The following is a 22,701-nucleotide window of genomic DNA, read 5'->3' on the forward strand; positions in this document are numbered from 1 at the left end:
GTGAGCAGGGGAGAGCAGCAGCAGTGTGACAGAGTGCAGGTGTATTTAGGAGGCTGTGGGCTATCAGGCAGAGAGGTGGTGCAGACACACAGCACTGACAAGGAGGCAGGGACGACAAAGTGCTGTTGATAAGGAGTGGAGACAGAGGATCACATGAGGGACGGCTGGATTCAAGCCCACTTAGCTGAGTAAACACACACACACACACAAATTGTGCCAGTAGTGTATATAGAAACACTAGATTTATATTGTAGGACCACTCACAAAAATAGTCATTCATCTTTGTCACTATATTGTAAAACTGGTTGGTATAAAGTTTCTGTTTTAACAAAATCCCATTTTTGGAAATCATACCTAAAATAGCAGTTATTTAAAAATATAGTTTTATAGACGTCTATATTGTTTTGTCAGTAATAATGTAATGGAATGATTTATCTGTTTGTGTTTTAACAAGTAAACTTTACTTAGAGGACATTTAAATTAGCTGTTTACTTTTGTTTAAGTACATGTTTGCACAAGTAGAATTTCTTTAAAGAATGAATTATTTTTTCTGTTAAACAGTAGAAAGTGTTTTTTTTTGCACTTTTTATCACCCCCTGTGAATAGGAGTGCATCGATGTGTGTATTTATGTGCGAGATCTCTTGGGATACATCTGACTTATTTGAGAACAAGCTGTTAAAATAAAACTAGGTTACCCAAGGAAAACTACAACGGCAACATCGTTTTATTGTGTGAAATACAACTTCAGGGACGTTGTGTTGGACGTGCAAACATTTTGTGAGTGAAAAAGATCCCTTGAGCATTTTTATTCTTCTTGGCATGCAGGAAGTTAACATCTCGATATTTCTGGAGTGCAGACAAATGCTGTACAGTGGTCTGTCTTTTCAAAGGACGAGCTCTGAATTCAAGTCATATTTTAACAGAGACAACTGGTTTCAAATCGCAGATGATTAACAGCAAAGTGATTCCTCAGAAATACAAACTGACAATAAAGAAATATTAAATAAATATATTAACATTGAACGGAAAAAAAAGAAATCAAAATGTAAGACTTTGGAAAGCTGAGAAGGGGCTAAGAGAGAGAGAGAGTATTGCCATGACCATAATTCTTCACAGTTGAGCCAGCCTGTGGAAAAAGATGGTGGCAGCCTGCCAAACTACTTAGTCCAGCCAAGGTGTTTTACAGACGACCAATGAAGGATGTCTTTTAACCTGACACAAGTCCAGAATGAACAAAGTGACTCAGATGTCTCTCCATTTTTTACAATATATGCCATGTCCACAATACTAAATGTGTGTGTGCATGTGTGTGTGTCTGTGTGAAGGGGAATCTGAGACAGACAGAGCATGAGAATGTGAAAAGGGCAAAAATGGAGACAGGAAGAGGAAAACAGCCTAAAATACTAGCTCCTAGCAACAAAAATGGAAGCCAGTGGGTGGTCAGATTGTCTTGACTGGAACCTGGAGTCAGACACATTGCAGGGTTATTGTGTCTGTGTGTGTAAATACAGTACATGCAGTATGTTCATGTACTGTTATGTGCTTAACTATTTGGCTTGACCCCCAGGCAGGGTGTGTGCAGCTGTGAACTTTATTCCCTGGGCCACTGAGTCTGAGGCATGGAGCTTGATCCTTCAGCTGAAGCTTGTATTCCCAACCATAGAGATCTACAGTGTAAAGTCAATATGCTGCAAACACAGATATGATGATGTCTGGCACCTTAAGGGGCTGTTTTGGCCATGATTTAAACTTCGGCAGTGAAACCACACACATACCGTGTTGCAACACACACAATTAGGAAACACAAATGTCCTTACATACTGGTTGTTAACAACTATAACTTGTGTTTAACAGTCATATTATATAGATTATATTAACCCTGTGAGCCCGTACGTATCATATATGATACCCACATTTCTGGGACTCATTGCATCACCATCAAGCATAAACTTTGCATTTAACCCTTTTAGATGAACTCTTATGCTCGTATACTGACTCCTGGTAGACACTCCTCACTTTTCTAAATGTTTTGACATGTGTGATACAAACAAAAAATATACTTAGAATTTTTTTTTTTTAATTTTTTTTTTTTACATTTTGTCAAAGGGACAAATAAAGAGTTCATATTTGAAAAATTAGAATTTTCTGACCATTCTTTCATAGTTCAGGTCTCACAGGGTTAATTGCAAACATGTTCATGTAATTGTAGAAACTGCCACTCCCACAAACAATACCCACTGAAATAGGTCTCTGATGCAGATTTGTGTTTGGTTTCACACGTTTTTTTTCAGTTTGTCTTGATATCTTTACGGTCTCTCATACATGCTAATGCAACAGATGGCTGGGCACATAAGTATCCTGTATTAATGAAGTGTCCCATTGTTCCGATTGTGTACATGTGCATGCGAAGATTTCTAAAACGACTTCTGATGTGAAAAGAGCACAAATATGAGCCTCCATTCCTGTACTACTTATTCTGGCTATACACAGGGAGCATTCCTCTCCTATCATGGTCCATGCGAGCTGTGAAGCAGCCCAGCCTGCCTGCTCTCCATCACGTCCCTGTCACAAGTGCAGTCGGCAGCTCCCAGCTCCTAATTTGCTGCCTGGAGTTAGCAAGCAGTGGTCTGGCTAGTGTTAAACCACTGAATGATAAGACCCAGGTCCTCTCCTCTTTAAGTCCTCGTTTTTCCACATGAACCAATGGGCTCTTTTGTTTGAGACATGGGGATGACTGTTGGCAGACACACACAAACGTCCATGTACACGGGTACACTTACACACATGTAGCTGCAGGGGAAAACATTCCCAAACACACACATTCATATACACACAGACTTGTACTTATATCTTTGTGAGGACGTTTGTCAACATAATGCATATCCTAGCCCCTTACCCTTACCCTAACCTAAACCCAATTCTAACTTGAACCCTGAAACCAAGTCTTAACCCTCAAACAAACCTGTAAAGTTGTGAGGGCTGACCGAAATGTCCTCACTTCCCCCCAAAAATTGGTCCCCACAAAGATAGATGTACAAGTGAACACACACACACACACACACAAATACCAACACAGACACACAAATTCTGCACATTGCCCCCACCACTTCCTCCAAGCGAAACACAGAAGATGTATGACTTGTCTGCAGCTTGACGCTTGCTGTTGCGTACCTCGACAATTCCTGGAGTGTGTAACAGATGATGAGTGCATTGTGTCAGAGAGCATGCCTGGTATGGCTCATGGAAACGGGTTGCAAGAAGGTTAGCCACACAACACCAGACAGTCCTGCTAAAAAGACAAAAGGTTAGTCTGGACTCCAACTGATTCTCAGTTAACTGATAAGACTGATGCTGCATACCAGATCATATCTGCATGATTCAGCTTCTCATGTTCTGCTCTCTCTCTCTCTCTCTCTCTCTCTCTCTCTCTCTCTCTCTCTCTCTCTCTCTCTCTCTCTCTCTATGCACGTAACATCTGCATTACTCAATACTTGTTCTTCTCTGATTGGACATCACATAATATTAAACTCAGAAAGGATCAGCAATCTTTGATTTAATAAGACCAATCAAAGTTGCATGTTAAAGTTTCAGAACAATTTGAAGACTTGCACATCCCCTAAGACTGCAGTAAACATATTGGCTTTAACTAATACGAGCTGGAGTCTCGTACAGTGCATTGATTTGAAATTGGACCGGCTGATTGGTTTATTGTTCACATGGGGAAAAGTTCGAGCTCCCGCCAATCAGCTGCATATTCACTAATCAGTTCCCAGAGAAAAGAAAGTACATCTGAGCAAAGTGAGATGGAGATGGAGAGAAAGTTGCCTGCGGCAGCACTGCCGCTCGCTCGCCTTCAACTGACTGCATAATGTTATAGATCTGTTTTTGCTGGCTTTTGACTGACAGCTGACCAACTTTGTCAGCAACCTTGCAAGAGCTCAGCACTCCTACATCTTTCACAGACCCATATGAATGACCTTCAATTTCAAACGCCAGACCAAAAATATCCACTGAAAGTTTCCTTTTATCAGGTGCCAGTTTCAGAGTATTTCCCCTTCAGAAAGCATAATGCAGAAAGCATAACAGGTCAGGCTGTTCACGGCTCCCATGAATCATTCTCTGCAGAAAGGATGATCTTTCAACCCTTGTGTTGTTTCATTACCGTCTGATGAAGTAGTCTACCCCCGTGAAGTGGGGAATCTTGTTTAGTTTGGCCAAGTCTCCCTGACCTCGGAAATTCACAAATACCATATGTAAAACTCTTTCATATACTGTAAATCCACACAGAACTGTTATTTTTGTCATATTCTCTTTGAGCTGGAGCATAGAAGAGCAAAAATATTATAAGCCACCCTTGTAAATTTCTGAACGATGAAGAGAGGGTTTGCAGAGAAACCATTCTTTGTTAAAAGGGGGGAACCTGTCTTATCACTGAATGAGAAAGCCAGGTTCTCAGAGGGGTCTGTTTCTTCGCTCTACAATGGAAGTCACAGTAAACGAATGAAGGTCAACATTGTGTGTCTGGAAAATATAGAGCTCAGTAAGTCTGCCTCAGAACACTTCCAAATAACTCCATCACTGTCTGCCTGGGTGTCTCTCTGCCCACATACATCTGTCTATTCATATCTGTCACTCTTGTCCCTTTTTCCTTGTCACTGTCCAACTCTGCCTATTGTGCTTTTTATGAGATGTATCTCTGTGTCCCCGCTCCCTTTCGCTGCTGTCTGCCTGACCCTTCTTCTGCCTTGCTACCCTCCTCCCTCCACTCTCACAGATCCAAACACGTCAGTCCTCTTCAGTAAGTGTCCAGAGGTCCCCTTTGAGGTAACACTCCCAGGGTCTGTTTCATCTCCAAGAATGCCTCAGCTTGCTTGAAATCACATGAATGGCTTTCAAAATTGCTTCAAAATAAAAGCAGCTACAAAAGTACTGATTGTGGTAATATCAACCATTCAAACGGGGCTCACACATCCAAGGCTGCCAGAGAATTTATTTTAGTAATGAGATGGAGAGATGCCCTGCACATATCACAGCTTGGGCTTTGATTTATGCCGCTGAATGAGGTGATGCCGTAATTTGTGCACGAGGGGAAAACACACACAGCCATTTAGTGATGGGATCCAGCTCTGTTCAGTGGCACTCTCCCAGCCCATCTGGCTTCATTTACAATCCAGTTGGAGTCACACACGAACATTATACTTGGCTGTCTTCATTTTTATTGGTCAGCCTTGATTTATGACCATCAAAGTCCAAAATAATTGGCTGACACTGGATGTCTTTTATAAGTCGTGTTCAGGGGGCAAGGCTTCGGCGGCAAAAAATGCTGGAAAATGAGTGAAAACAGAAGGAATGCATGACGTGATGCCTTGAGAAGGAGCAGCAGAGTCTCTGTAGCCGAGCTTCCACTTGTGTATTTTTATAACAGGCGCCTCCTTGGCCAGCTATGTATGGTCGTGCCAAGTACTTGTGTATACAGCATTGGTCAGGTCATGTAACTTGGAGATTGAAAACATCTTTGCCAAGATAGGTTCAGTGACTAGAGAAAACAGCAAACTGCATAGGAGCTATTTATCATTTAATGCTGATCTAATCTCCAACCAAAGATAAAATGCTTATCTTAATTTTATGTCTGAAAAACACTTGCCTCAGAAGATGTGAACATCCTATAACAGCTTCAATTTATTCATCAACTAAAAGCAAATTGATTTGTAATTGTGCAGCATCAGTCAAAAAATCTGGACATGCCTGATGATGACTTTTTGATTGACAACTTTTTCATCAAAATTAATAAATTAAATATAAATGAAATAATTCGAGCTGAGCTGTTGTTGACAGCCGTGCCCTGTTTCTTCAGAAAACAACAATTAACAGCTAACTTTAACTACTAGGCATGTCCAGATGTTTGACTGGTTCTGTATGTTTCATCATGTTTTTAGCATAAAACCATGTAAATAACTGCTGCAATGCTGCAGTAACTTCACTAACCTTGCTCTACGTAGGCCAGCGCTGAATCTTTACACCAGCAGATCCCGAGTAACACCTGATGAATTAATAAAATTAGACAAATGGTCATTGCACTTACATGTATTTCTTCCTCCAACATTTCCCTTCTTCTTCTTCTTCTTCTTCTTTGGGTTTAATGGCAGTGCCTCGCGTTGATTTGTTGTTGTTTGCACTGCTGTTCCTTGCTTAAAATTCACAAATTTTACAGCACAGGAAGCCAAGAGAAAAAAAATGAGTGTGAGAAAAGGCATGGGTGGCGTGATATTGTGAGATATGTGTCAGTTGCGTGAGTCTCATGGTGTGTAAGAGCTGGCAGCCCTGCTTGAAGTAATCTGTGTCCATAAAGCCGCTACAGGTATTGAAAAACAAAGGCTCTTGAAAAAATGCTGATGTACCCAATTTTTTTTCTCTTACATTTAGCTTCAGTTTGATTCTTCATGCTTCCTACTATTGTTTCTGTGAATATAACATCCCTGTCCATGAAAGCCACAATGCAGCTCACTGCTAGCCACATGCTGGCCCACGACCAAGACAAGAGCATCCCATAATTTAAAGCCACAGGTTCTCTCACAGACCCAGACTGATAGTTTACAGTATACATTACTTATTGATTTCGTATTCTTATTTTACAAGAGGGGAGTCGAGAGCTTGTTTTTCAGAGCTTGTTTTTCAAAGTCTCTCTGTCTCTCCAGTGAGACAATGCAAAGTCAAAACTCCCCGGATAGGTATTTTATCAGCTCTTTCTCTATCTCAAGTATGCAAAACATCCTTGAAAACTCAAACTAAATGAAAAGTTGCATCGTGTCTCATTCAGGAATGGCAGAGAAGCTTGAATGACAATGAAAAAAACAAGAAAGTAATAAGCCAGCAGAATGAGACTGAGCGAGCAGAGCCAAGCAGCTAGAGAGGGGTTTTTTTTTCTTCCGCCTCCATCTTTTTTTAGTTTTTGGAAAGCAGCCTAAAAATGTGCCTGTCGCAGATGTTTGGACAGAAGGTGTTTGCATGCTGTTCGTTTATACACTGCCATACGGGACACAGTATGACCACCACAATAACCAGTAAGTAACACTCTCCATGTGCACAACGCCTCGCCAACTTCTACCTTCTGTTTTTGGAGGGAATGTGTACCCCCGTGGATTGAGACGTACCTTGAAGCTCCTGACTTGCCCCACCGCCACTGATAATGCTGCTGCGATGGTAATGGATTTTTTGTTAGCAATTGGTTTGAGAGGGAAAACGCACTCTTTTTGTTAAGGTTTTGCTCAAAGTCTGTGTGTAAATGCTTGCACAGGTCTGAGCGTCTGTGCATGTACAGGCTGCCGTAGACGGTTTGCCTTTGTCAAAACTCCCACACACGCAAACTTCTTCTTCATGACATGGTAGCATTGCACTGCTATGCTCTACTGCAGAAAGCTACCCAGGCCATCTGTCATTCCACCCATGAAGGTGAACAGACTGTGTGCCTGAACCAGTTCCAAGTTTCTCATGCTACCACTCCCACTACATATTGCATGGGGTACAGTATCACTGTCATCAGCTTTATGCTGCATATTCATCAGATTTAGAAGTTTGTCAGAGCTCTACCATCAACACTGTTGAATTCCTCTCAAATGACCCTAAAATATAATCCTGTGACGCACAGTAGACTCTTGAAACATCCAATATGCCTGAGATAAATGTGTTTATTGTCTACAGTAATGGATGAGATAGGCAAGAATCAAAAATCTGCACCATGGTATGATGGAAGGTGACAGCGCTCACATGTGTCCACCTTACAGAACTATTTGTCATGTGTTTGTTTGAATCGTCTCAGTCATCACATGTGAAGACAGCACTTCTGTTCATTAATGCATCTCACCAGTACAGTGGAGATGAGGCAGACTGATGTAGCTCCAAACATATGCTGTTCATTTTTTACCACTCAGCTATAGTTTCCTGCTTGAAATAAGGGATTGTTTAGCAGAGAGAGAGAGAGGGAGAGAAAGAGATCTGGTTTTTGGTCATGAATGTGGCATTAAGCCCATATGGCCTCACACAAACGCTGCATGTGGTTTCCGCAAACCCCTGGATGCACTCGCGTCATTTTGAGGCTATGAAAATATACAGTGCTGCTAACAAACATTTTAAAAGTAATTTTTCTTCACTTGCAGCCTATTATTTGCACTGACTACTCTGCTGGCCCTTTTTTCACACAGCTGAAAAATTGGCTTTCTGCAGTACCCCCAAAATCTTACCCCTACATTTCAGAGCTATAGACTCCTGACTCATAATTTCAGTTTAGAATACCTAGACCTCACACCATTAAAATGTAAGTACCACTGCACTGCTTTCTATTGATGTGATGATATATTTAACTACAAAACACAGGAGTATGATTTACTACTTTAGCCAGAGGACATCTTTAGGTCTGGTACTAAATTAAGTGGCTATAAAAGTTAAATCCTTTTTTAAAACCATAGATATTAGTAAAGAAATATTCCCATCTTGGCTTGATAGGCTTCAGTAGTTAAGTCTGTGTGGGCACAGCAATAAAGCAGTCATTCCCCACTAAAGCATTCTGACTCCAGAGAAAAGATGCTTCAGTTCCGTTTCTCTCAAATGCCAAAGGAATGGTTTGACATTTGGAAAATATGTTTCTTTTCTTTTTTTTTTTTTTTTTTTTCTGCTGAAAGATAAATGAGAAGATTGACACCACTGTCATATCTGTCCATTAAATATGAAGTTACAGCTAACAGGGCAGACACACACACTGGTGAAGAGATACTAAAGTTGTTTCTTCATCCACAATCATTACGCGCTCCTCTATCAACTGGCTTAAAAGGTGATATTAAAAAAAGCAAAGAAAAGTCAGGAACCACCTAATAATCACCCGAGTAATTTGTCTTATGGATATTCATAGTTTTAGGTCCCAATTTTGTTTTCCTGTTTTCCTACCAGTTACATTTTCAAAGTGTCCCTCCTCTCACGTATGTGTGGAAATAGCCTCAAACAAGTAAAAGGTAGGATTGCATAATAAAAAAAAAATGAATTGATGGCAGATATGAAATGTAAATCTTCTACACTTTTGTAAACACACATAACCTTTGGAGAATTTCAATTCCAGTGATGCATTGATACCCAGAAATGTTTTAGTTTAACTGATTCTGCAAAATGACATTATGATTGATTTTAATTTCACTGTCATTTTTCTTTCATCGCAGTCCTACTGAGCTCAGCATTGAAGGGGAAAAAAACTATTATATGTAACTGAATAGGATCTGCCCCTGAATAAGCACTGTGTTAGAATAGCGTACTTCATAGCACTGTAGGTCTGTGAATATGTATGGTTCTGTTTTTGGTGGGAGCCAATCCAAGCAGCAGTGAATAACACTCTTTGTTGAAACAGCCAAACCTCTCACAAAAATTCGATTTCTGAAGCTATGTGAATGAAAGACCTCAAGCAGAAATGTGAAAGTCAGCCAGTCAACGTTATGTTCAAGGCACTTTTTTTTTTTCACCATCCAGGCAGTGGTGGAAAAGTTAAGTTTTAAGTTCAACGTTTGTTAGTGTTCTGAGATTTATTTATTTTCATAATTTGACTAATAAATCCTATGTAGAGATTTTAGGTCTAAGAAAGTTAGCAAATGTATGTAATTCCACCAACCACAAGATGATGTGACAATGATGTGGACCAGCTTTTCTGAACAATACAGCTGTCACCTTCTATTGTCTGCTTTTCTATAGGAGGAGAAAAAGAAAACAACCATTAGAATTGGACATGTTGCATATTTGTTTACCCCCACATATTTCACATTGACATGCAAATGCTGCCCTCTACCCCTACTCCTCAAAAAAAAAAAAAGGGAAGAGAAAATCAGTTATTAAAATTCAGGTAATGTATTCCTGTTTCTGAATTCTATTTGAGAAACGTTATTAATTTCATATATCAAGTTCGGAACGGCCATCTGTTCGCTGCGCACCGCTGCACCTCCCTCCATCTGCCCCTGAGTTCCCTGTGTGCCGTTCTGCCGCCATCGGCTCCAAGTTTTTATGCACTCTGGCTTTTTGATTTGTCACTCATCGCCGCCTAGGCCCATGTGACCAGCTGAGTGCGCTCACTCCAGGATGGCAGGGGCCTAGTGGGGGCATTTGGTGGGATCAGTGATGGTGACATCTCAGGTGATTCAAGGAACTGCTGAAATTTAAAAAGTGACTTTGACCGGCCGTGGCCATGGCTGTCACCTCCTGACATGGCTGAACCATGTATGGCAGCTTTTCTTCTTCCTCTTATTCTTCCGCTGTTATTCTCTGCACCTCCTCTCCTATACCCTCTCTTCCTCTTCTCCTTCCTGCTTTGTTTTTATCTGTCTCTGTTCCTCCTCCTCTTCTTCCCTTCTTTGTTTAACTCTCTCTCTCTCTTCTCCAGCTACAACGCCCCTTTCCTCCCTCCCTCCTTTCTGTAAGTGGAGGAAGCAGATTGTGCAGTCGGCACAGTGCGACGTGTCCCTGCCACAGTTAATTTAGCATCTGTGCCTTCATGAATATGAATACATTTACACGTCCAGGATATAATTAGGTGGTGGAGTGTGGAGAGGGTTCATGACACTCCAGGTGGGGAGAGAGAGAGAGAGAGAGAGAAAGAGAGAGAAACAGAAAAGAGATGGAAGTGTAAAAGAGGAGTAGGTAGGGCTAAAACAATCTCCCAGGCACTGTGACCTCTGTAGCCCAGCTAAGCACTCACATCAATCACACAGAAATGGCTGGAACTGCATGACTGAGGGGTTTACATGCCTGGCACAGAGACGTAGATGCAGAGGCAGGCTGTGAGGCCACTTAAGCTTACAGCAAAATGCACAGTTGTGATGCTAGCTGATGACTGCCTGGATTGTGTGTGTGTATGTGTGTATGTGTGTGTGTCTGTGAGTGATCACACACACGTATGTCTATGTATTCGTTCGGAAGGTTGATGTTACATGTGTTTAAACTAGAAGAATCATGAGACCTTTTTATGCTGTGGGTGTCCAGCAAACACTACGATGAAGCTTAACTTGATTTCCAGGGACATAAGTCACTTGAAAATGTTGATGAGCTCTATGTTTCGCAGATGATATTGTTCCGTTTTTGTCAGGCTGTAGCTAGACTGGGGAGGTGTCTAGCAAATTGTTAAGTGTCTCTATAAAATCTGAAGTCATGGTCGTGGAACTGAGGACAAATTGTCCTCTGTGGGTTGAAAATGAAATAGGAGTCATGTGTCTGTCTTCCTAGGCTGTCGTGGTATAACCTTTGATTTTACAGTCCATGTAACAGTCTGCAGAAGTGATCGCAAATTTTGACAGACAACAAACAAGTTTTCTTGGCAGGGGTCAGGGCTCCTCCTCAGGGACTGAGTAGGGGCTTAGATATCAAAGAGGAGAGCTGCCACATTTTAAGGAGCCAGTTGAGATGATTTGGGCATCTGATTTTGACATTTCTTGTATGCGTCCCTATGGAGCTACTCCAATAACTGCCAAATGATAGGAGACCCCAGGGCAGATCCATGACCCGCTGGAGGGATTATAGATATCTCTGCTGGTCTGAAAAACACTTCAGGATCCCCAAAAACAGTTTTGAGGATGTAGCTAGGAAAACAGATTTTTAGCTTTTCTGATCAGTCCTCAGTTGAAATTTTATGGCTGGATAGATGGATAGGTAGATGGTGATCACAGTATATATGTGAACATGTGTATATACTGTAATTACATTTTTTTTCTTTACCATTTTTATGTTAAGATTACTCACATATGGCATGTGCATCTATTTTTGAATATGTTTATAATGCAGATTGCTCCGTTTTTGTGTGCTGCTTTGTTTGTCTCAGTAAAACATGGTTAAGAAGCTCAGCTTGGTATGTGAGTCCATAAGTCATTCACACTGCATAATGGTTTATTTGCCAAAGCGCTGTGCTATTTAGGCACCAGGGAGGCACATTCTCCAAAATGTTTAATGTTGTGTAGTTTAGCCATATGCCACTGTTTTACAGCAAGCTTTGCCTGTGTCATTACACCCCGGTGCATTGGGCGCCTTCCATAATGGATCCATAACGAGAAGTTGCTGCAAATGAATAGCTGAACATCTTTGGGGATGTTTGTTTAACACAGGTGTTACCCTTCTGTAAATATGATGGCAAAATGCCTTATAACAAGGTAAGTTGCCAGACAGAGGTTGGTGTTTTGTGTGGAAAGCAGTCAGCTTTTCTGTCTGCACAGATCTTGTGTGGAGGCGGTAAGGAGGGTTGGCAAATTTGGGCTTTAAAAGTCAAGTTTTGGATTCAGTTCTTGTCTCTGTTCCAACCTGACTGACATGACAAAATTGCTGCTCCTAACCAGCTTTCACAGTGAGTGATTTGACTGAGGGAATGTTTTGAAGTGATACAACAATCTCCTCATCCATAAAACACTGCATCACTCCAGTATCTGAGATGTCCTTCAAAGTGAAAAATAACGTTGTCTTTAAGGTTAAAAGTTTGTGATAGAGCCTGCACACTGTGCCACTCTGTTCCTCGCCAAGTGCTCGCCAGGGGACCAAGCAAGGTAATTGATTTTGGATGCAGTCATGCAGTGGCAGTCCCAGCCACCGCAGATAAGAAAGAATTTCAAATCAAAATTATGTCTGCACTATGCATATGAATCAGATCAGGCCTAATAAAATAGAGGTATTAGCGGCAAGGGAGGGAGAGAAGTAATTAAAGCAACTCACCAGGCACCGCTCTCGCTTCGCTCCGGAGGTCTCAGTACCTAGGGGTAAGTTAAAGAACTTGTAGCTTTTAACAGAAGGCACAGAGGTCATCTGACTTTGACTTCATTCCAGCTTTTCAACAGGGGTTCGTGCTAGGGTTCACTCGTGGGCATCACACATCACAATTTTTCCATAATTCTCTATCTTATCAAATACTGTGGCATATAAAAACTACAGGATACAGTATAAAGAGGATTTAACATAATGACTGAGGTGTGGATAAAATAAGGACACAATCCAAAATGGACAGGTGGAAAACCTGAATCAGTCTGACCTGCATAAATACATTTTCAAAAAAAGACACTCAAGCCTAAAGGGAGGACAGACCTGGAGTGGGTATGAGACACACATGAGAATACCAGCACTGCCCACAGAGTAGTTTTTAGTCCACACACTATCTCGCTCTCCTGCAATGACTTTGACACACCACGTGGCTCCACCCAGGTATTAGACATATTGACACACAAGGCTGAGACCTGGGTCGGTTAGTTTAAGTGTGAAAGGTGAGCTGAGCTGCACACCAACGCTTGGACCTGGTAGAATTTTAAAGACCTGCTCAAGCATACTTCAACAGGTCAGAGTCATTTGGGGCCTGAGCTGCTGTCATACTCCCTGCCGCTCAGATTTCACCTTCCCTGCTCTCACTTTCTGTGCCAGCCTCTGCCTTGTAAAACCCACCCCACACATCTGGCACATGCACGGGGCAGGGGACACACACAGACACAGTCCGTCTTTCTCTCTTTGCTATCAGCAATTGACTGAACAACCATTTTGGTTGCATGGGTAGAAGTCATTCCCTTTGTCTGCAGTCAGGAGCTCTATAGGTTCTCTGGAGGAAAAGGATTATTCACCCCCTCACACACTATCTGTCTTCCTCTCTCTCTCTCTCTCTCTAGTCCCCTCAGGGCTTGCCTTTGAGTGTGTCCCTGGATGCTTCTCCAGTAGCTGTCTTGATCTGGACCCCTCTGTGGCTCTCTTTCATTCTCTTTTTTGTTGTGTTTTCTTTTCTTTTTCCTTATATGTTCTCTCTTTCCTATGGTTCCTCCTATCATATTCCCTCTTAACTTACCCTTATGTTTTTTCCCTTTCTTACCCATCTTCTTCTTACTGTTTGGGCACGTTGTGCCTTGGGGATAAACACAACTTCTAGAGAGGGAGACACACACTAGGAAAGACAAATGGTGGGTAGAGGCTCTAACAGGTGCGACAGGAGCAAGCCTGGCTTAATACGCCAACCTCTCCCGCTGCAGCAAATGGGAGGGCAGCCAGGTTCTCAGAGCTGGCATCATGCAGGAATTGCCGTTCATCATTTCAAAACATCCTGCAACATCCACACTTAACCTTACTACCACACACACACACACACACACCAATGCATGCACTGCTTTCAAAACTCCACGTTAACAGGAAAACAACAACAGGAAAAGTGTCCAGGACAGCAAGGTCACCAACATGCCAAGTTGTTAAGGCATTCTTGTGTGTGTGTGTGTGTGTGTGTGAGAAAGAGAGAGAGAAATATAGACAGAAAGAGGCAGCAAGTGGAGGGAATCTATTCATAATGTACAAATGAATGAATTTTGGTTGTGTGTACACACACACACACATCTTATTCCACGTGACAGTGTAGATGGTCCTCTTTTATCCCTGCTGGATTTTATCTGCTGGCTCCAGAATCAGTCCAATCCAATTTATTCCGTCCTTCACCCTCACCGAGTCATTTACGCCTACTCTAATTTCCGTATCATTTAATTCTGTTCCCTGTCTTCATCTCCCCCCATTTTCTCCTGACACCACATTTGGAGTTCGGATAAAAAAAAAAAAAAAAGAGAGAGAGAGAGAGAGAGAGAGAGAGAGAGAGAGAGAGAGAGAGAGAGAGAGAGAGAGAGAGCTCCACTGAAAAAGTTTCCAAAGACACACATTGCATGGATTGTAGAGGCACGACGAGTTAATGCAAATTCAGGAGTCAAGACAGGTGACTACTGAATGTCACCTTGGTATCGGGAGGGACTTTACAGCAGATGTGCCTCAAACTTACAATTGTGCACATTTAACCATATGGCAGCTCTCTAGCATTTACTCCCAAATTAATTTATTTAAAAGGCAAACAAAATCGTCTTGAATTGCAGTTAACAATGGCTTTAAAAACTGAGTTCAACTTTTGATTTATAATACTGTTCTTCTCACAATAACATATTGGAAATAAATGATTTTATCTCTCTCTTTAGCTCTCAGTAAATTTTCCCACCATCCATAGTGGCTATGTTTCACAGGCTCTAGATGTAAACTTGTTTTGAAAATCGAAAAGAGATCAACTCACTTGGTGCTAACAGAAAATGTTGCAGTGCAAACAATGGGTCCTTATTGATTTTTGGCCTCTCCAAAATATATAATTCATACTCTCTCAGATATCTACTGATCCACTGTCTGAGTATTGCTAGTGTTTACATCTCCACACTAACTGATCTTCATTTCTCTGACCTGAAAAGTCACAGTAAGAACATTACAAGCCTGCGGGAACTCCACAGTCTGCATTGTTGTCCCTGACCCTAGTGTAATTTCAGGCATGGCTTGACTTATTGATGTGGGACAGTGATCTTATTCTACAGAGCACAACGTAACCTAATAAATGCTTAAAATGTAACATTTCCAGATTTTTCTACATCTTTCCAAATCTTTGAAAATTACTAATTTAAAGCCACTGTTAAGTAAAAGTACGGCTGGTCCAACAGCACTTACGTGACCTCCAAAAGTTACCTCTTTTGTCCTTGGAGAGAATGATGGGCCAAGTCCCCAGTCTGCGTGCCCTGCAAGTGAGCGTGGGCCTGGCAGCGATGCCAGTCCAGAGATGGGTAGGAGTTCTGCAGGCCATCTGGGAAAGCTCCAGGAGGATCTTGGGAGAGCCTGGCGCTCATCAGTGGGGCCTGGGGACCCGAGAGTGCACCATAATCATAAAGACAAATGCAACAAGGAGGACTGAAAACACCACGACTCACAAAAGCTAAAAACCCAAACACATAAAGAGGTTTATCTTGACATATTTGGCAACAGCAAAGATTGACTTGAAATTACCACAAATATACCAGTCAACAAAGGAACTGTAAAATTAAGCAAAAAGTGATAGAAACTGATTTAAGAAAGAGTCACGGCTCATTCACTTTGAAAAACACATCAGTGAACAGAACTTACACTCCTGATATACTTTGCCTTCCCAGAGCACTCTGGTTGTGTTTGCTTTGTAGCTTTTCCCCTTCCCTCAATAGGTTTATCATATGAAAATGATTGAAGGGATGAAAGAGAATTTTTTTAGATGCCCAACTCATTTTTTTTTCTCCTATTGGTCAATTTAAGCGGTACTTAAGACTGTATTGCTTTGAAGTCTTTGAAATTTTAATGACCTTGATTCTTGTGTGAATCAAATGCTTCAACGGGGAGTAGAGCGCACATCAATGTTTCTTGCTCATGTTTAAAGGCCCCTGCACACAAACGACTAAAGTTTTGGTTGGTTCAATAACGTCTCTAAGGACACCAGTAGGTGGTAGATGTGATAGTTAATTACTCAGTGAAGATGTAAACATTCTTTACAGTTTGCAGGTTAGTTACATCTTTGATGGTTAAAGCTGATTTGGTTTGTCTGACCCCTTAATTCAAAGGGTAAAGTCAAATAAATTTTACAGTACAGAGACATCAAAAACAGGAAATATATGCAAAAAAGATTGGTTCTCATTGGTTCTCACTTTTAGATACATGTGTGCTTTTTTAGTGTTCACAGAATGAGGTGTATGTGTGTGTTTATTTGCCCCCTCTAAGACACCTAACTCTAAACTACTGATGTGTTAAATCTTAAGTCTGCTCTTTCATCTTCTTCTATCTCCTAAAGGGACTATCGATCACACAGCACTGTGCCCTCCCCCCTCCCCCACCATCTTTGCTTGATGTAGTCAATAATCGTAATGGTGTGATCAGTGCGACCCCCCGTGAAATGGCTGCACAGCTGTGCTTCATTTGACTGGTGGGAGAGCTAGACGAGGAGAAGAGGAAAAAATGAGAGATTCTGAGGGGGACTGGAGCAAAATTAGATTAAGTGATGGATGGACGGATGGATGGATGGATGGATGGGTGAGTAAGTGATGGAGTGAGTGAAATGAATGCATGGAAGCTGATTTCATTTAGAAAAGTGTAGAGGAATAAAAAAAGTCTCTGGTTTACAGCGTAACAGATGGGAGGATTGATGGAATGATGGGAGAGCGGAGGCGATAAGGATAGAAGGGTTGAGGAAAGGGGGGTTAGAGGACTCTTAAAGCATCGTGGAATCCATGCATCCCAGAGGAAGGAGATTAATGGCGTGTGCCTCTCCGTCTCCCTGCCTTTTTGTGCCAAGCGCCCCCTCATAAAGCACACCTCACACATCTGGCACGAGCATGGGGCACGGGGCACCGATCCCTCTCTGCCTCTGTTTGACCCTTTCTCTGGAGGAAGGAAGTTCCTCTTGGCACAGCTATACTGTTTTACTGATACTGGTGGATGATTAGTCATATTCTGAATAATAACTAGTTTTCTGTGTTTTATTTGCATCTCTGAGATGACCATGTGATGTTCCACAGTGAGGACAGTCCTCTTTTTGAGGCTCCTTTGTGTTCAGCAGATGTATATCTGTCAATTAAACCACTTAGTAACCAACCTATTGGGAATGGAGTTCCATGTTACCCTTGTGTAACCAGTAATACAATTACCTTGTTAGCCACTGATGGGATTACTCTCATATTGAATACAAATGAATATAATGAAGTATATGGGTGTAGTTGTATTGCATGGTTCAACCTATCCTCACTAAACTGCTTGTACTTTACTAATTTGATCTCATGCTGCATAGATTTTTTTCAAACCCTCTACACAACTGGACTTGAATCAGCCAGCCAGGTTGGTAAGATTTGATAAGTTTCAGTCCTCTTTTGCATCTTAAGGTTACCCATAATACAATTCGTAGTGTATGCAAGGATGTTTACATGCATCGCCTAAGCACAATAATAATAATAATTAAAGAATAACTATGAAAGCTTCAGACCAGTGTTTGTAATCTGTGTCCCTTGTGCTGTTAAGGAAAGATGACAGTTTTGGTTAAATATTTTATAAAGTTGATGCAAAACAATGCAAAGTTTTTTTTGTTTGTTTTTTTTTTACTTTTGACTCTGATTCCTTGATCTCAGTGTGATTTCATTATAAAAAAGTCTTCTGTGCTTTAGTTGCTGTTGTGGATGTTGTATTATATTTGGTTCATAGTGAACATTTTGCTTAGGTAGAACACAGTTGCCACATATGTTATATGTGGCAACTGTATATTTATACGTCCTCTTTATGTTAAAGGTTGTAATCTGTGCAGGACGTTTTTTACGAAACATTGTTTGCCATTCCAAATTGGCTATGTTACAGCCCAATAACTGTGCTGGAGCTTTCTTACTTCATGTACATCGCTTGAGTTGTTGGTGCTCCCCTGCTGACCTCCAGATAAACCAAGTGCAACTTAAAGATTTAAACTCGCTAGACACTCACCAAATGGCAATGTGTCATAGAGATTTGAGTTAAATGCTGTATTCGAGGTGTTGAAATGTGTTTGATTGGTGGTGAGAAGTGAGCAAAGAGTTGTGTGTATGCATGTATCAGTGTTTTTGCGTGTGTGTGAGAGATGGATTTGAAGGTTTACAGCACAAAAACAGTTGTAGTGAGGGATGTGTGTGTATGTGTGTATATACTATATGTTACTGAGCACTGAATGTGTGTGCCCTTCGCGGCCATGTGTGCATAACCTATCAGAGGGTTGGAGGCGATCAGTCTCTGGTGAATTCCTGTCGGCGCCGGAGAGCGGGAACGTTTGACGGATCGGCCTCCCCCACACTCGGGACGCTACGTTCCTACACAGATGGCGTAATTAACGGGAGGCGAGCCAGGGAGGGAAATTTATCTTTGATCAGCACCTTCGCGCCAGATTGTCATCTATGTTAATATGATGATAGCATCAGTGCGCACGCGTGTACATACACTCACATGCACACACAGCAAGAGATGGATGGTGAGAGAATGGAGGCTAGGCATCACTCAGCCCTGAGGATATAGGGTTATGTGTGCAGTCACACACACACACACACACACACACACACACAGAGTCTGCTCCTAATCCTTTGTTCATGGCATGGCACTTTGGAGGTAACTCACTCATACAGAGTCATACTTACATAAACACATAACTGTGTCTTTGAAGTATGCATGCAACGATCACATTCACATTGTTTGCCACATGATCGACTATTTGAGATATCCATGAATTTGCAAAGTTTCATCTTGAAATATGAGAATTTATTCAGATGAACGTTAGATGAAGAAAAGCCTCAAATGAGACAGTGGCTGAATTAAAATCAAGGCTTGAAATTAAATCTCCTTTGGTTTTCCCGGACATTGTGAGTTTGCATGGTTTGGTGTGTGTGGTACCTCTGCCCCTTCAATCTACTCTGCACGTGCACAACTGTGTGTGTGTGTCTGTTTGTGTTTGTGTGTCGAGAGGAAATGTCACAGATGAGCTCCGCCACGTACATACCTTCACCCCAGTGAGATATTAGGAGTAATGGTGTGTAGGTGTAATGGCATGTGCCATAACATCTGGGCTATGAGAGAGGAAGGGAACTGAGAGAAAGGGAGAGAGAAACAGAGGAAAAGAGGGAGGGATAGTTGGTCTACAAGGTCTCCAAGGAGATACTGTGGAGGTAGGAGGACAGATGAGGACAGAGGGACTGTTTTTTGTAAGAAAGAATGAAAGAAAAGGGGGAAATTACAAAAGGTACTTTGGAGGTCAAAGTAAGAGAGAATAGAGGGAATGTGAGATAGAAGTAAAGTGAGGAAAAGTGTAATGGAATTGGCAGAAAAAGAAAAATAGATGGGTGAGGACTAAAGACAGGAGAAAGGAGAGATGACAAGGAGAGAGAAGAAGTGAAGACATGGGAGAGTTGGCAAGTTTGAGTAACTGAGAGAGGAGGAAAGGAGAGAAGAAATGACACGAGGAGAGCAGGAACGTATTGGTGAGTGTTCAAACATTTCCAAACAAACCGACAGGCAGGCAGACAGAAAGGTAGGCAGACATGCAGACAGACAAAAACAAGGAGGCAGTCAGACAGCAGGGAGAACAAAGGCTGTGTTCCTCCGCCTCGCTCTGCTGCTCCCCAGTCCATCTGCTGCTTCTGCACACAGCCTCCGATCTGTTTCACACTCATTTTCAGCTATCTCGCTCCTCTCCATCCTTTCCTCCCTCTCTCTCCCCAATCTCTTCTCCCTTGGTGTAGACACACACACACACACACACACACACACACACACACACACACACACACACACACACACACACACACACACACACACACTACATTTCTTCTCATTTTCATCCTCAACTTGTACCATCCCTCCTACCTATCCTCTTTTTCTCCATGGATAATTTTCTTCCTAACTTCCATCTGTTGTTTATTTTAGAGTTTGACACATGATGCAACCACCACCTGCAAGAGACAATGGCAACCATCAGCCATACATAAAGAAAATCAGAAATACTGATCTATGAAAATCTGTTTAATAGAGGACAAGTCTCAAAAAGTGACACTCTTTTCGTGAAGGTACTGAGTGTTTTTTAAAGGATAGAGTCACAATTTTTCAAGTCTGATTTTGGGCAACTTTTAAAACAAATCTGAAAAATGGTGAACCTATCCTTTAAGTGTATCTCTGCAGAATTGTGTTTGATGTATCACCAGACTTATCTGTTGTCACATCTTTTCACTGTCATTCTGAAATATTCCATTTAACCTGACAGACACATATTAATGTCAAATGTCACACTTGCTTATTTTTAAAGCCCTGCCAAGAATTTGAGAAGAAAAAACAATAAAAACAAACAAATAAACAAAGAAAAACAAGCTGATTTAATCATTGGTCAAAGAGGAAAAAGAAGAGCAACAACTTATTCCTTCCTTCTAAAACATGTGCAGCTGTGTATCAGTACCCTAAAAAAATCCTTCTGTCAAACACCTGAAACTCATTTTGCCTGTGATGGTGGAGGTGTTTGTAGTTAATTCTGAGATGGAGTGTTTTCACGAAATCTTAAAATATCTCAATAGAGAAACTGAAAAGGTCATGGGGGCATTCAAATTTAATAAATAGATTCATTAATTAATTTTAGGGTTTAATTATAGGAAACAACAGCGCAATGGGTACAAAACAGGCATAAAGGGATTGGATCTATAACATGGACAACACTCATAGTTCCCAAATAACACTGCAGGCTTTTATTAAACTTAAGACAATGAGCATGTATGGAGAGTTGGAAGCTTTATTCATACAAACAGACATCTGTTAGACATAATTACAGGCCAGAGTTATACAGTCTACTATGCCTGTGCATCTGTGTATGGATGTAAGTGTGTGCACGCACGTGTGAGTATTTACGTGCTTTTGCATTCTCATGACCTCTCGCATCATTTAGTTGCTGGTCACTCTCCAAACAGGACCGCCCCAGCGACAGCCCATAATACAGTGTATAATAATGGGAGATTTGCTTTCATGAGCTAAGCTCCAGGACTGTTTGGACCTCCCATTTAGACTCAACAGGAGCTTGGCACAGACTCTGCACAGGTGCAGACTGGGGGAGAGAGAGAGAGAGAGAGAGAGAGAGAGAGAGAAAGAGAGGGTGAAAGGAGGAGAGAGAATTGGGTCCTGCGAACAACATTCAACATCTGTGTCAATGGCTGTTGCACAAATTTTCACCAATAAAACTGAGAGCAAGGGGAAAGGAGAGAGTCAAACAGAGAGAGGGGGATAAGGAGTAAAGCGGGGATTCAACATCTGTCAGTGCCTGTTATGCTTTCTACTAAATTGAGAGAGAAACAGAGAGGAAAGGAGGTAGGAGCTTAAAATAGCAGAGAGAGAGAAAGCTGGTTGTTAGCCAAGCCTGGATGAAGCAATCCGCTTCCAGCTGTTGTCCTGTTTGTGTATCAGAGAGAGGACAGGAGGGGAGGCAGGGAGAGGTGGGAAGGTAAGAAGCTATTGAAGGTGGGGAAGGAGAGTAGGATGGAGGGACAGGAAGGTTAAAGTAATGATGCGAGAGGCCACTGTTCCACAGGTCGGCCTTCCAGCTCCATCTTACATGTGTAAACTGTATGTGTATGAGTCTTGAGCCTGAGTTCACAGGTTCAAATTCATGTTTTTGTTTTGTTTTTTAAATTTTACATGTTTCAGAATAACCAAAACGTTAGCTTTACCTTAATTAGTCATTCATCAACCTACCCCCAACAGATTTACCTCTTGGTGACGAACAAATTAATGTTCACAACCCCAACCAACCTATTTTGTGTTTTGTTATTTGCCTTTAAAAAAAAAAAAAGATGGACAGTCCATTTCCTTTTCAAAATGATTTCTCCTTCAGAACTGCACCTTTTTAAGCCAGAAGTGATTCACACTCTTTCATCATTTACAGTAAGGTCTGAATAACATTTTCATTTGTTCCACAAAGCACACGGGACCAGTCCATTTGAAAAGATTGCCTTGACTTTAAGAGGGTAAAAGAAGGTATTTGATGAATAAGTGGCTTCAGTACATTTGAGGAAAAAGTGAGTTCCACCACTGGCACACTTTTTACATCATGTCCTAATTCATTTCTTTAACACTCTCTGTCAGTTGTGGCTGGTTCTTTTATACAAGCAATGATCTGTGGTTTTTGTGTGTGAACGCGAATCTTCTTGCATGTTGTTTTTTTTTTTTTTTTTTTTAACCACTTTCTAGGTCTGCTTGATAGATAAGTGGCAGTTTTAGGGGGGAAACGTTGCTTATGCTGAAATCAACAGGCTTTTGAAATTTGCCAAATTGACAGCCTTGAATGGGGACTGAACAAGTGGAAAGTAGTGCACTCTTAATGTGAT

At 41.5% G+C, this 22,701-nt stretch overlaps 1 protein-coding gene across 2 annotated transcripts in view; it reads left to right on the top strand.

Annotated features, from left to right (window-relative positions):
- triqk (triple QxxK/R motif containing) overlaps positions 1 to 22,701 on the top strand; it is an 82,101-nt gene that overhangs the window by 42,397 nt on the left and 17,003 nt on the right. Inside the window, exon 4 of one of the 2 annotated variants that reach the window (XM_041054082.1) lies at positions 20,267 to 20,522. The exons of the other annotated variant lie outside the window; for it this stretch is intronic. Coding sequence (XP_040910016.1) covers positions 20,267 to 20,347 — 81 coding nt within the window. The 3' untranslated portion in view covers positions 20,348 to 20,522. Of the gene's footprint in view, positions 1 to 20,266; positions 20,523 to 22,701 lie in introns of those variants that run through there. 2 annotated transcript variants of the gene reach the window in all.

The sequence above is a fragment of the Toxotes jaculatrix genome, chromosome 13 (genome assembly GCF_017976425.1).
Source record: "Toxotes jaculatrix isolate fToxJac2 chromosome 13, fToxJac2.pri, whole genome shotgun sequence".
Lineage (NCBI taxonomy): Eukaryota > Metazoa > Chordata > Actinopteri > Toxotidae > Toxotes > Toxotes jaculatrix.